The sequence below is a fragment of the Ranitomeya imitator genome, chromosome 4, assembly GCF_032444005.1.
Source record: "Ranitomeya imitator isolate aRanImi1 chromosome 4, aRanImi1.pri, whole genome shotgun sequence".
NCBI classification, from domain to species: Eukaryota; Metazoa; Chordata; class Amphibia; order Anura; family Dendrobatidae; genus Ranitomeya; species Ranitomeya imitator.
Window position 1 is genome coordinate 139,495,072 of NC_091285.1, and position 15,898 is coordinate 139,510,969.

The following is a 15,898-nucleotide window of genomic DNA, read 5'->3' on the forward strand; positions in this document are numbered from 1 at the left end:
TGGCATGGCTGTCCATAGAAGTTGGCATTGGTGGTATTACCTTCCAGTAATGTGAATGTCACTATAAGTCATCCTTACATTTACTGATAGTGCTGCTGATAATAATTTACTTGTGGTACATTCAGTATAATTAGTAACTATAATTGGCCGAGCTATAATACATAACTGTATGTCTTCAAGTCATCTACATGTGGAAACATCAGCAGGCAACTGAGATGTTTCTAACAAATAACTTAGACCACACGATTTGAGAAGATATACCGTACTTGGATTTAGTTTTAGATATCTATAGATAAAAAGGCCAATAACGATCGTATGTTCAGCTCTGCTTCTCTGTGTGTAAAAAGCTGAATGTATAAAGAATTTTTTTACAGGATCAGAATATTGATGGCCTATCCCAATGATATGTCATCAACATTGTTATATCAGAAAACACTCTAAACCATTGCCATTCTCTGTACTTATATATCTAGCGATAGTGTGTAAGTCTCTAAAAACTTTGCACAAAAAAAATTGCAAAAAGTGGAAATTCCTTTTAAAACTATGTAAAACTATGGCACAGAACAGCTAAGGGTATAGGCACCCTCATATTAAGAAGATTGCTAGTGTGGGTAATAATGTCACTGCGAGAAAGGCTGGAGAACAAATTAGCCAGCTGTTAGTTATTGATTATTCCCGACTTCCTTCTTCTTCCAGTGTTTGTATTGTTATCGTCGTGTTTGATATGCCTGGCGCGGATTCTTCTATTAATAAACCAGCAGTTTCTTGGATTTTACTGATAACTCACTGTGACATTTACTTGTCTGATATGTCGTAGTGTATTTTGTTATCTGATTAATTTGTCAGCACGCTTCCTATGTCTCACATTTTCAGGAGATTATGCATGCACTGAAGATGACATGGCATGTTCAGTGTTTCACCTGTGCTTTTTGTAAGACCCCTATTCGCAATCGTGCCTTTTACATGGAGGAAGGACAGCCTTATTGTGAACGAGGTGAGATCCCTGAGATAATTATAAGGATGTAAGAAAGCTTTCATTCTTGTATGTTCCTGCTGAAAATGCCTAGAAAACAAACGGTCTGTCTGTTATATAGATTATGAGAAGATGTTTGGCACTAAATGTCGTGGCTGCGATTTCAAAATTGATGCCGGTGACCGTTTCTTGGAAGCTCTAGGGTTCAGCTGGCATGACACCTGCTTCGTCTGTGCGGTAAGCTCGCATTCACACTCACTGGACACAAACTTGCTGTTCTTAATGAAAAATGTGAGAAATGTATGTGAAATGCATAGTTACATCACAACGGCGCATTGTGAATGGAATACTGAAATGATTATCGATGTCTAAAATATACGCCAACCCCTCCCACAGTACCATCCATCATTCCTGTATGGCGCCTAATGAAACATTTGTCCCAGTCTATATTTAGTGTATGTGAGCAGGTTGCGGGATGCAGTAACAGGAGGCAGAGGGTTACAATTAACTTTACTATAACAGGGGTATACTCCACACAAAGAGGAGAATGTTCAAAAACATAAATCTTTATTAATAATTAAATCAGAATTAAGACAACAAGGGGATGAATGTGCAAACACAACCAGCATCTATGCAAAGAGCTGGTAGGATCACATAAATAGATAAAACCATAACATCTGTGCACACGGGCACCATAGTATATATGCTATGCCGCGTATTAGGGTTGAAAGGGATATACAATTGTCATAAGGGACACATTAGTTATGTGAATATACATATATATAGATCCAGACATGCACATTACCTCACAATAATTTGCAGGATAGCAGGAGATCCCCAGCCCACCCCGACATGCGTTTCGGAGGTGACTCCTTCATCAAGGAGGAGAGAAGGTATAGACAGGTGGTATAAACAATGTTTATACCACCAGTAGTAAATAGTGATGAGCGAGTATACTCATTGCTCGGGTTTTCCCAAGCACGCACAGGTGATCTCCGAGTATTTGATAGTGCTCGGAGATTTAGCTTTCGTCACCTCAGCTGATAGACAGCTTGAATACATGTGGGGATTCCCTAGCAACCAGGCAACCCCCACATGTTCTCAGCCTGGCTAGCAGCCGTAAATCATGCAGCTGCGTCAACAAAAACTAAATCTCCGAGCACTTACAAATACTCGGAGACCAATCGAGCAACGAGTACACTCGCTCATCACTAGTAGTAAACTTATAAACTTATCTGTCCGGTGGCTTCAGAGTGAGGAGTCTCAGATGTGCACGGTGGTGCCGACACGGTCAGCACGTGCTGTGAATGATGAAGTCTTGCAGACGTCGGTGGTCGGTTCCTGGCAATGACGGAGAGTCCTCGGTGTCCAGAGTAGCAGGGAAAGAAGCACTGTGCACTGCCAGGGTTGGACAGAGCCCAACAAAAGTAAGCAGGTGAGTAATGGTAAAGTTCTTGGTAAGTCACCCGGTCTCTTCTAGGTGGCACGCTCGCGTTATAGAGTGGCCTGGGGCGAGTAGTTGTTGGAGCAGCTGGAACTATGTAGTGCGGTCCTGTGCCGTCACGATGCTCAGAGGACGGAGCACCAAAATTCCCTTGCTGCGCACTGCGTCTTCCCGCCAAGTCTGCCTGTCGTTTCGTGCGCTCTGCCCTTTTTATCCCCACTCCACCCCCTGCTGTCCAGTGCAAAGGTCGGTCCAGGCCTCTAAGCTTTCCCCCCATACAACAGAGGTGACAGTCCCGACAGTTCGGGCATGAAAAAGGTACCCCCGATCCGGGCCCTCTTCTTACATATACATGGATTGTACTAGAGACACACAGGCTTATGTAATGATGCTTGTATTTCCATAACTCTGGGATGTTTTCCCCGACTGGTCACACTTCGGGAGTAGTAAGTGATCAGTTCATATTAGGATGCAGAAAGAAAACAATATAACTGTCCCAGGTTTATGATATATCTAATTATTGCTCTGCCCTGTATTTTAATGTAGCCTTGGAGTTTGCATTGAGTGAGCTTTTGCCTGTCCTGATGGTGGTATAAGTCGGCACAGTGTTCCAGAGGAGTATACCAAGGCTATGATTACAGATTTTCTTTGTGTATAGAGCATTAATATGACGTGTTGTGCTATTTTTCATTTCAGGCTAATTTGCACTTATCCCAATTGTCATTAAAGAAGTTCTTGAGTGAAAAATAATTTCCCTAAAAAAGAGGCAAATAGGAAATGTTATTACCGTAGTTTCTTTATTTCACAGCCTCAGCATAACTGCATCTAACATCTATTAGTAAACCTCCTCCCCACATCCCTACTCCCCGCAACCAGGGTAGATGAGCCCTACTAACTCCGGATTTCTACTATGCCCACAAAAGCATTGGTTGGCAGCAGTCATGTCATACCATTCCAAATTATAAAATGTGAAGCTGGTCAGATTTTTCACTTTGCTAAGGGATAATTGGCTGTAAACGTTTAATTGGGTTTCCCCACAATAGATATCCCCTGGATAGATAATATATCCCTGATCTCTGGGAGCCCCATCACTGGGATGTCCGCCAAAAAACTAAAATAACGTTACCCGGCCTTCTATTGTTCAATGAGGAGACATTGAATGGAGCATTGGTCAAACAGTGTCCTTCCACTCAATTTACTGATACTGTTGGTTGGATGGAAACCCCAAACCATTGTGCACTTTGATTGGAAGGTACAGTCCTAACTAATACTTTACTAAAACTCTTCCTTACTTCCTTACTATGGTCCTGTAGTGAAGAGGAATAGGGGCCGTTGAACCTCCGTTGTAGTATTGGTGGTGGTCCTAGTGAGAAAAGGCTCTCCAATGAAAACTAAAATGTGAGATAAATCATCCTCAGAAGGACACAACATATTTAGGGTGTTATTATTACCGCAGGTTTAATAGTTTTAGCATCTCTGCCTTCCGTGAGACATTCCTTTTTATTTAAGTCTACAGTACATACACTATATGTACAAAAGTATTGGGAAATCTATACGTGTCATCCTTTCATGACACTCCATTCTAAATCCATAGGCGTTAATACGGAGTTGGTCCCCCTCTTCTGCAGCTAAAATAGCTTCCACTCTTCTGGGAAGATTTTACACAACATTTTGGAATATGTCGGTGGGAATTTTTTCCCCTTCAGAAGATCATTTACGTGATCAGACATTAATGTTAGACAAGATGGCCTATCTTGCAATCTCCATTCTAGTTCATCTCAAAAGTGTTTGCTGGGGATGAGGTCGGGGCTGTGGGCAGACTGGTCTAGAATTTCAACACCAAGCTCAGATGACCATGTCTTTATAGACCTTGCACTGAGGTACAGTCCTGTTGAAACAGTAAAAGGTCTTTCCACAAACAGATGCCACAATATCGTAAACATTCAATTGTCCAAAATATCTTGGTATGCTGAAGTATTATGGTTTTCCTTCACGGGAACTAAGGGATCTAAGCCAACCACTGAAAAATCAGCCCATAGCTTTATCTCCCTTCCATCAAACTCTAAAGTTGGCACAATGCAGTCAGGCAAGTGACAGTGTCTTGGTATTTGCCAAACGCAGACTTGTCCATCAGACTGCCAAAATAAGAAGCATGATTGTCACTCCATAGAATATGTTTCCATTGCTCCAGAGTCCAGTGTCCTGTCCACGTGCTTTCCACCACTCCATACATCGCTTGATATTGTGCTTCGTGATCTAATGTTTGCAATTATTGAGCCAGCAACGTTTTATACTCGGTAAGTTACTGTGGCTCTTAAATGTCTCCACTCTTCAATGATATCACTTACAGTTGATGATGGAATATTTAGGAAGGAATGAGTTATATGAACTGGCCTTTTATACCACTGATATCCTAATAAAGGACCAAGCTCAAGTTGAGTGAGCTCTTCACACTGATCCATTCTTTCACAAATGTTTGTAAAGTCGGACTGCATTGCCAGCTGGACGATTTTATACTCCTGTGATAATGAGACTGAATGACCACCTGATTTCAGTGATTAAGGCTATGTGCACACGTCAGGATTTTCTGTAGAATTTTCTTAAACAAAACCGGACTTTTTCTGCAGGAAATCCACATGCGTTTTTTGTGGGGTTTTTTCCCGGGGCTTCCCAAAGCATAAAATAATCCGCAAAATTAATGAACGTGATGCGTTTTTTACCGCAATGCGCTTTTTTCCGCATCATGCGCACAAAAATTGCAGAATGCATTAAAAATGATGGGATGCTTAGGTATGCGTTTTTTAAGTGTTTTTCCCGCGGTAAACGGCCGAAAAAATGTGAAAAAAAAACGCGAAAAATCCTGAACGTGTGCACATAGCCTTAGACATGCATCTTAACATTTTTATCCATACAGTGTAGCCATGTATATGTTGTATAATGTTAATTTTAAATAATGATAATAATGACATTAATAATTAACTTTTATTAATTTTCAGGGGGAATTGCTATTGCTTCTTACTCTATTCTCCATGTGGTATAAAAATATTTTTACTCGATATCTATGTATGACTGAATCAAGGAGCCAACCAGCTTAAAGGGAATCTGTCAGTACGATCCAACCCCCAAACTGTTGTTATGGTCATGTTACGCCTGAAAGATGTCATCCACACCTATACTTAAAGGGAATCTTTCGGCAGGTTTTTGTATTTTTGTAACGTAATCTGAGGACAGCATGAGGTAGGGGATAAAACACTAAACTCATCGATGTGTCCGATTGTGTGCTGTGGTTTACTTAGACGGAAGCTTTAATCACCGGGTAATTATCATTGCTCAGAATACAGCAGCGCATGAGCCCTGGTCCTACTCTGTTTCTTCTGTGATAAGCACCTCACTGTCTATAAAGTATGTACTCAGAGACCCTGGAGTGGGCGGGGTTAGCTGTGGTGAGTGCGGGGTTAGCTGTGGTGTGGGTGGGATTAGCTTTCTCTTTATAATATCTTAATATAATCTTTATTATTATTATTATTATATTTTATTTATCATGTCCTATGTGCTTTATACAAGTTGTCAATTGTCAGGTTTAGTTTTCATTTAATTTAATTGATAAAGTAATTTATATACTATTACTGCCTGCTTTTTTTTAATACATTTTGTTTGTTCTCGTTCTCACCCCACCTTCTTTTCAGTGACTGACAGCTTTCTGGCTGTGTTTTCAGCCATCAAGCTGTCAGTCAATCAGAGGATTGAGGGAGCTAAGTGGTGAGTAGAGCCAGGGAGGCAGAGTCCTGGGAAGTGCTTTGACACTTCCAGAGCACTTAAGCCTCATTTGTATATTGGTTAAACCTGTGATTTTTCAGTCATGGAGACACAGGTTGCATAAGTAAAGGTGTGCACGACAGTATTTCTCAACGAGTAACATGACCATTTAGACAGTTTGAGAGGGAGTGGGCTCATCATTCTGACAGATTCCCTTATTATAAAATGATATTTGTTTTTCACAATGTATAATACCTCCAGGATTAATTACTTTATTATTGCTTATGAATGTGTACAGTAAAATATTGTATATGTTGTATCATACTACTTATAACATATCACTGGGATTTAGCTCTAAAAACTGTTTTTCTTTTTTGTCACTTAGATATGTCAGACAAATTTGGAAGGCAAGACATTTTATTCCAAGAAGGACAAACCTCTTTGCAAGACCCACGCCTTTTCCAATGTGTGATCATCGGCCTACCTGCTCGGCAGCACATTCACAATTTCACAGACATGCACACCTCATACACACTACAGCTGCCTACATGCAGTAAGAATACAGAGGAGCCTTTAGTGACTCACAATATATATGTATACATATATGTACATCAGCTATGTCTTTAGCACCACCACAAGTGAAGAAAATGCTGAAAACAATATGTAATCATTTGTACTTACATTTCAGCTTCCCACTAAAGTTTACTGGTTAATAATGTTAGGTGCTAATTGGCTATCCAATATATGAGAAATTAGCCATACAAATTCATGTGTGTCTGATCTCTTGTGTTCTGAATTGGCGGTGGTTACACAGAACAAACATAGAGCAAATTTTTATTCAGCTGAAAAATGTCAGGTGTATTAATCATTAAAGATCCTTTTAAAGCAAAGAAAATTTCATTCACCAGTATTAGACTGGCACACCAGAGAAATAGAGGATCCTCCGGCAGGTCAAGGCTTTCACAGACAAGCAGAGCGTCCTCCAGCGCGTCAAGGCCTACATAATACAAGCAGAGGGTCCTCTAGTGGGTCAAGGCCTACACAATACAAGCAGAGTGTCCTTCAGCAGGTCAAGGCCTACACAGTACAAGCAGAGTGTCCTCCTGGAGGTCAAGGCCTACACAATACAAGCAGAGTGTCCTCCAGCAGGTCAAGGCCTACACAATACAAGCAGAGTGTCCTTCAGCAGGTCAAGGCCTACACAGTACAAGCAGAGTGTCCTCCTGGAGGTCAAGGCCTACACAATACAAGCAGAGTGTCCTCCAGCAGGTCAAGGCCTACATAATACAAGCACAGTGTCCTCCAGGAAGTCAAGACCTACGCAATACAAGCAGAGTGTTTTCCTGCGTAACATGGTCTACACAAGACAAGCAGAGGGTCCTGCAGGGGGAGGCGGCCTACGTAATACAACAGAGTATTTTCCTGCGTAACATGGTCTATGCAATACAAGCAGAGGGCCTTACAGCAGGATATGGCCTACACAATACAAGCAGAGTGACCTCTATTGGGACATGGCCTACACAATGGAAGCAGAGTGACCTCTATCGGGACAAGGCCTACACAATACAAGTACAGTGACCTCTAGCGGGACATGGCCTACACAATACAAGCAGAGAGTCTTCCAGCGGGTCAAGGCCTACACAATACAAGCAAAGGGTTTTCCAGGGGATAAAGGTTTACACAATACCAGAGAACTTATGAAATCCAACGGAGGACAACCCCATTTAAAGTCTTTCGAGCAGAACAGTTGCCAGTCTATGCATTTTTCGATGATACTAAAACTAGTATTGATGGTTTGAGTTTGGACATGCACACAAATCTTTCTAACTGTAGGCTGGACCCCTAGGAATCACTTCTCCTATGTACACTTCTGGTGTTCACTGATCAAATTGGTCAGTGCTGTCACTTGCTCATTATCTGATTTATGCTGTTTTTTTCCAGTATTTTGAAGAAGGCTCATGTTAGGAACTTAGATGTATTCAGGAAAATACAGCATAAGGCTGTGTTCACACGTTCCGGTTTTTTCGCGGTTCTTTCGCGGTTTTTCCCGATAAAAACGCTATAAAACCGCAAAAAAAACGCATACAATAAGCATCCCATCATTTAGAATGAATTCCGCATGTTTTGTGCACATGATGCGTTTTTTTCCGCAAAAAAAACGCATCAGGCACAAAATCCGGACATGCTCTATCTTTTTGCGTTTTTTTTGTGGATTTCCCACTCCAAAATGCATTGGGAAGTGTCCGGAAAAAAATGCGGCAAAAACGCGTGAAAACCGCGGCAAAATCGCGGCAAAAACGCACGCGGTTTTCTTGCGGATTTCATGCAGAAAATGTCCGGAATTCTCAGGAATTTTCTGCATGAATTCCTGAACGTGTGCACATAGCCTTAGACGCATGGGTAAAGGGGCCCATGACAAGAGTTCAAAAGTTTACAAGAGGTATCCAATTAGTTTACAAATAATGGGCTAAGCAAAATGGGGTCAGAGGGGACGTTTACATGGGACACAGTTTACAACATTTTACCTTATTGTGTACAGATATACATTGTGGTGTACATTATATATAGATTTCTGTTTCAGTTTTAGGCCATCAGGTAGAATGGTATTTAGAGTGAATACTGTAGGTAAATGTAACACATGTAGAGGCTAGCTATCTCTTCTAATGAGAATAACAGACCGTGTACAGCATTCAGCCATATTCTGACATACAAATGCCTTCCTAACATTGTCAGCAAGATATTACAAATGAAAGTATGGCTTTTATAAGACTTATAGTAACTTAGATGTTCTTAGTTACCATGTTTTTTTAACTGTCTTGTATGCTGAAACATCTAATATTGTGCATCCTTGCATGAATGGTCAAATAGGTTATTATGTGGCCTAAACAGTACATATGGCAGCGTATCACACTCTTCAAGGTTGCTTGATTATCATTTCCTGTGCTTTTAGTGCAAGCTCTTGTTGGCTAAAACTACATAAAATATATATTAGACCCTTGTTTTATTTAAACAGACAATATTTTCTTGCAAAAGTCTTAGATTTGTGCATTCTTGATCAAGTAGGAAAAGAAGAAACTATATATCTTTCCTCAGATTGGAGCAAGGTAATGAATAATTCTGCAGTGATGATGGCCTAGCAGTATACACTCCAGTCATTTATCTGCCTGGGCCATGATATTTATGGAGGCGTTCATCAGACGTATGCGCTGTGAAGAGTGTTGTTTTATCTTCAAGGTTTCACTGTTTGTCACTTTGCTTTAATGTAACACACATTAATAAATGCTTCTCCATTGATGAGCTATATCCTTACTGTTTGCGCGTTTATTTTTCATTTATTAGATGTTCGTGGATATGTAGCAGATGAAAGTTGTGCTGTAGCAATGGATACACTAGGAAGGATGTTGTTAATGCTGGCGCCCAAAAAAAAGAGAAGTGCCAGTCTGTTCTCAAGTGTTGCTGCACAAGATTTATCAACAGTTTCTAAAGGAGTTTTCCACTACTATGATATCAATGGACGATCCATTTGCTCCTTTGGTGTGTAAAGTCAGGAGAAGATACGCTAGGCAGGGAGTAGATGTGCTTTGTGTCACACCCAAAGCACTTCAGGATCATTTACATATTGATTCAAACTGTGATTTCTTGGGAACAGACTGACTAGCTAAAGGTATTAATGGATTTGTATTTGCAAAAGCTACAAACAGGTATAAGCAGTCACGGGGGAGGTGGACTGAACTCACACTGAAGTTCAAGCTGATGGATTCACTTTTAAGGGAATATGTCACCAGGTTAGGCCGATATGAGGTAAGCCACCGCCTTTCATGGCTTATATACAGGACTCTATAATGCGTCCGAGGGGTGTCGCTCTTCTTGGTCTGGCGCCTCCCATCTTCTTGGATGCCGTCCTTCTTGCTTCATGTGGATGACGCGTCCCTGCATCATCCACAGAATCTTCTTGACATCGCACTCCTGTGCAGGCGTACTTCTCTGCCCTGTGTTGAGGGCAGAGCAAAGTCCTGCAGTGCGCAGGTGCTGAGCCTCTCTGACATTTTCCGGCGCCTGCGCACTGCAGGACTTTGCTCTGCCCTCAACAGGGCAGAGAAGTAGGCCTGTGACCATGGCTCGCTCGCTGTGACTTGAGCAGTTAAAGGGCTAGAAAATACAGCTGTCATCCCTGGGAAGCTGCCCGGGAGCTGCAGGAAGAACATCGCTTTCCAACCCCTACTTTAAGGAAACATTTTAGGATATTCTGACACAGTCACCATAGATTGGCCATAGTTGAATGGCTTCCCTATAGTCTTGAAGGAATTCCCAGAGGTGCTGAGCACTTGTTGGCTGCTTTGCCTTCATTCTGCACTCAATTATGAGAATTCAACTTATCCCAAACCATCTCATTTGAGATCTGGTGATTGTGCAGGCTATGTCATCTAACACAGCACTTTATCCCTCTTGTTGTTTTAGCATGTAGCCCTTACATATCTAGGAGGTGTGTATGGGGTCATTGTCCTTTTGCAACACAAATGATGGTCCTACTAATTGCAAACTAGATCGGCCATTGCAGAATGCTCTGCTAGCCATGCTGGGTAAGTGTGCCTTGAACTTGGAATAAAAACAAAACACTGTCACTTCCAAACATAAAAACTGGTGTGTATAGGTGCAAATTAAGAGTAGCCAATCTCTATACATAACAAATAAAGTTGCGCTCTGTAGCGCTATAGCATGTAAACATGAAATATATGAAATTTGAATTGCATTACTGCTCTAGATAATAGGAAAAAATTAAGATGCTTAGCACATAATTTGGCCAATTCAAGCGTGACCAGCAGCCAATGACAGGGCGATTATTGGGTTGCTTGCAACCTATCTAATGTGAATCCTCTCTTTGGCTGAAGCCTGCACTTATGGGTAGGTAGGTTCCTGCAGTAATTAAAACCACCACAGGCTGGTGGGTGCAGTGCTCGATCAGACAGCCAATATACAAACAATAGCCAACGATGCAATTTCCAGTTGCTGGGAACCTAAGAGAGGATTCACATTAGATAGGTTCCCAGCAATCGGAAATCGCTTTGTCGTTGGCTGCTGGTCACGCTTGAATTAGCCAAATTATGTGCTAAGCATCTCCATGTTTACATGCTATAGCACTACATGCTATAGCACTACAGAGTGCAACTTTATTTGTTGAACTTAAGTGTACCTGTGGGAGTTTCTGCTTTTTTGCTACCTAAGGGGCTCTTTAAATTGGACATGGTGTCCTCAATCTACTCCAGCCACAATTGCACTCCAAAAATCAAGCAACACTCCTTTTCTGAGCCCTGCAATGTGCAGTAGTTGCCGACCACATATGAAGTATTGGTGTACTCTAAAGAAATTGCACAATTTCTGGAGGGTTCACTTTCTTCTTTTACCCTTATGAAAATGTAAAATTTATGCCAAAAACAACATTTTAATGGAAAAAAGTGTAATTTTCATCTTCACAGCCAATTGTTCCAGGGGTTTCCGAGGATTCACACTTCAAGGGTTCTAAAAATGCGACATAAGATCTGAAGCCAAATAGCTCACCCTCCTGTTATGGACCTGGTGGTTAAGAGCACACGGAACGACCTGATAGTTAAACTCACACAGGACAAGCTCTGGGAAGTGGGAACTCTGCTGACCGCAACCCCTAATCCTATCACACAACTAGAAATAGCCGTGGAGCGTACCTAACACGACCTAGACGCCTCTTCACAGCCTAAGAGCTAACTAGCCCTAAAGATAGAAATTAAAGCCTACCTTGCCTCAGAGAAATTCCCCAATGGAAAAGGCAGCCCCCCACATATATTGACTGTGAGTTAAGATGAAAGTCACAAACACAGAGATGAAACAGGTTTCAGCAAAGGGAGGCCAGACTTACTAAACAGACTGAGGATAGAAAAGGTATCTTTGCGGTCAGCACAAAAAACTACAAAAAAAACCACGCAGAGTGTGCAAGAAGACCTCCGCACCGACTCACGGTGCGGAGGTGCCACTCTGCATCCCAGAGCTTCCAGCTAGCAAGACAAAATCATGATAGCCAACTGACAAGGAAACAATGAACAAATAATTAACTAGCAGGGACTTAGCATCTGCTGGAGTAGACAGGTCACCAGAAAGATCCAAGAGCGAACTGAACCAGTACAAGAACATTGACAGCTGGCATGGAGTAACGATCTGAGTGGAGTTAAATAGAACAGCCAGCCAAAGAATAAACTACGTCACCTGTGGAAGGAACCTCAGAAGCAGCAGCTCCACTCACAGCCACCAGAGGGAGTCCATGGACAGAACTCGCCGAAGTACCATTCATGACCACAGGAGGGAGTTCGAAAACAGAATTCACAACAGTACCCCGCCCTTGAGGAGGGGTCACCGAACCCTCACCAGAGCCCCCAGGCCGATCAGGACGTGCCAAATGAAAGGCACGAACTAGTTCGGCAGCATGAACATCAGAGGCAAAAACCCAGGAATTATCTTCCTGACCATAACCCTTCCACTTGACCAGGTACTGGAGTTTCCGTCTCGAAATACGAGAATCTAAAATCTTCACCACATACTCCAACTCCCCCTCGACCAACACTGGGGCAGGAGGATCAATGGAGGGAACCATAGGCGCCACGTATCTCCGCAATAACGACCTATGGAACACATTATGGATGGCAAAAGAAGCTGGAAGGTCCAAACGAAATGACACAGGATTAAGAACTTCAGAAATCTTATATGGCCCAATGAAACGAGGTTTAAATTTAGGAGAGGAAACCTTCATAGGAACATGACGAGATGACAACCAAACCAAATCCCCAACACGAAGTCGGGGACCAACACAGCGCCGGCGGTTAGCGAAACGTTGAGCCTTCTCCTGGGACAATGTCAAATTGTCCACCACATGAGTCCAAATCTGCTGCAACCTGTCCACCACCGTATCCACACCAGGACAGTCCGAAGGCTCAACCTGCCCTGAAGAGAAACGAGGATGGAAACCAGAATTACAGAAAAAAGGCGAAACCAAAGTAGCCGAGCTGGCCCGATTATTAAGGGCGAACTCAGCCAAAGGCAAGAAGGACACCCAATCATCCTGATCAGCAGAAACAAAGCATCTCAGATATGTCTCCAAAGTCTGATTAGTTCGTTCGGTTTGGCCATTTGTCTGAGGATAGAAACCCGAAGAAAAAGACAAATCAATGCCCATCTTAGCACAAAAGGACCGCCAAAACCTCGAAACAAACTGAGAACCTCTGTCCGAGACGATGTTCTCCGGAATGCCATGCAAAATGAACCACATGCTGGAAAAACAACAGCACCAAATCAGAGGAGGAAGGCAATTTAGACAAGGGTACCAAATGGACCATCTTAGAGAAGCGATCACAAACCACCCAAATGACCGACATCCTTTGAGAGACAGGGAGATCTGAAATAAAATCCATGGAAATATGCGTCCAGAGCCTCTTCGGGACCGGCAAGGGCAAAAGCAACCCACTGGCACGAGAACAGCAGGGCTTAGCCCGAGCACAAATCCCACAGGACTGCACAAAAGAACGCACATCCCGTGACAAAGAAGGCCACCAAAAGGATCTAGCCACCAAATCTCTGGTACCAAAGATTCCAGGATGACCCGCCAACACCGAACAATGAACCACAGAGATAACTCTACTAGTCCATCTATCAGGGACACACAGTTTCTCCGCTGGACAACGGTCAGGTCTATCAGCCTGAAACTTCTGCAGCACGCGCCGCAAATCAGGGGAGATGGCAGACAAAATTACCCCCTCCTTGAGAATACCCGCCGGCTCAGGAACACCCGGAGAGTCAGGCACAAAACTCCTTGACAGGGCATCAGCCTTCACATTCTTAGAGCCCGGAAAGTACGAAACCACAAAATCAAAACGGGAGAAAAACAGGGACCATCGAGCCTGTCTAGGATTCAACCGTTTGGCAGACTCGAGATAAGTCAAATTCTTGTGATCCGTCAAGACCACCACGCGATGCTTGGCTCCTTCAAGCCAATGTCGCCACTCCTCGAATGCCCACTTCATGGCCAACAACTCTCGATTGCCAACATCATAATTGCGCTCAGCAGGCGAGAATTTTCTAGAAAAGAAGGCACATGGTTTCATCACCGAGCCATCAGAACTTCTTTGCGACAAAACAGCCCCTGCTCCAATCTCAGAAGCATTAACCTCGACCTGAAACGGGAGCGAAACATCTGGCTGGCACAACACAGGGGCAGAAGAAAAACAACGCTTCAACTCCTGAAAAGCCTCTACAGCCGCCGAGGACCAATTGACCACATCAGCACCTTTCTTGGTCAATGGTTTAACAACACTAGAAAAATTAGCGATGAAGCGACGGTAAAAATTAGCAAAGCCCAGGAACTTCTGCAGGCTCTTCACAGATGTCGGCTGAGTCCAATCATAAATGGCCTGAACTTTAACAGGGTCCATCTCGATAGTAGAAGGGGAAAAAATGAAACCCAAAAATGAAACCTTCTGAACCCCAAAGAGACATTTCGACCCCTTCACAAACAAGGAATTTGCACGAAGGACCTGGAACACCATTCTGACCTGCTTCACATGAGACTCCCAATCATCCGAAAAGACCAAAATATCATCCAAATATACAATCATGAATCTATCCAGGTACTCTCGGAAGATGTCATGCATAAAGGACTGAAACACAGATGGAGCATTAGAAAGCCCGAATGGCATAACCAGGTACTCAAAATGGCCCTCGGGCGTATTAAATGCTGTTTTCCATTCATCGCCCTGTTTAATTCGCACAAGATTATACGCCCCTCGAAGATCTATCTTGGTGAACCAACTAGCCCCCTTAATCCGAGCAAACAAATCAAACAGCAGCGGCAGAGGGTACTGAAATTTGACTGTGATCTTATTAAGAAGGCGGTAATCAATACAAGGTCTCAAAGAGCCATCCTTCTTGGCCACAAAAAAGATCCCTGCTCCCAACGGTGATGACGACGGGCGAATATGACCTTTCTCCAAGGATTCCTTTATATAACTCCGCATAGCGGCGTGCTCTGGCACAGATAAATTAAACAGTCGGCCCTTAGGAAACTTACTACCAGGAATCAAATTAATAGCACAATCGCAATCCCTATGAGGAGGTAAGGCACCGGATTTGGGCTCTTCAAATACATCCCGGTAAGCTGACAAAAACTCAGGGACTTCAGAAGGAGTGGAAGGCGAAATTGACAGCAATGGAACATCACCATGTACCCCCTGACAACCCCAGCTGGACACAGACATAGATTTCCAATCCAATACTGGATTATGGACCTGTAGCCATGGCAACCCCAAAACGACCACATCATGCAGATTATGCAACACCAAAAAGCGAATATCCTCCTGATGTGCAGGAGCCATGCACATGGTCAATTGAGTCCAGTATTGAGGCTTATTCTTGGCCAAAGGCGTAGCATCAATTCCTCTCAATGGAATAGGATACTGCAAGGGCTCCAAGAAAAAACCACAGCGCCTGGCAAACTCCAAGTCCATCAAATTCAGGGCAGCGCTTGAATCCACAAATGCCATAACAGAATAGGACGAAAGAGAGCAAATCAGAGTAACGGACAAAAGAAATTTAGACTGTACCTTACCAATGGTGGCAGACCTAGCGAACCGCTTAGTGCGCTTAGGACAATCGGAGATAGCATGAGTGGAATCACCACAGTAAAAACACAGCCCATTCCGACGTCTGTG

General features: G+C 43.0%; 1 protein-coding gene across 1 annotated transcript in view; it reads left to right on the plus strand.

Moving 5' to 3' along the window:
• Window positions 1–9,474, plus strand: part of PDLIM7 (PDZ and LIM domain 7) — a 135,426-nt gene extending 125,952 nt beyond the window's left edge. Inside the window, exons 9-11 of the mRNA XM_069763962.1 lie at window positions 874–994; window positions 1,095–1,210; window positions 6,559–9,474. Of these exons, the coding sequence (XP_069620063.1) occupies window positions 874–994; window positions 1,095–1,210; window positions 6,559–6,645 (324 nt within the window). The 3' untranslated portion in view covers window positions 6,646–9,474. The remainder of the gene's footprint in view (window positions 1–873; window positions 995–1,094; window positions 1,211–6,558) is intronic.
• The last annotated feature ends 6,424 nt before the right edge of the window (window positions 9,475–15,898 follow it).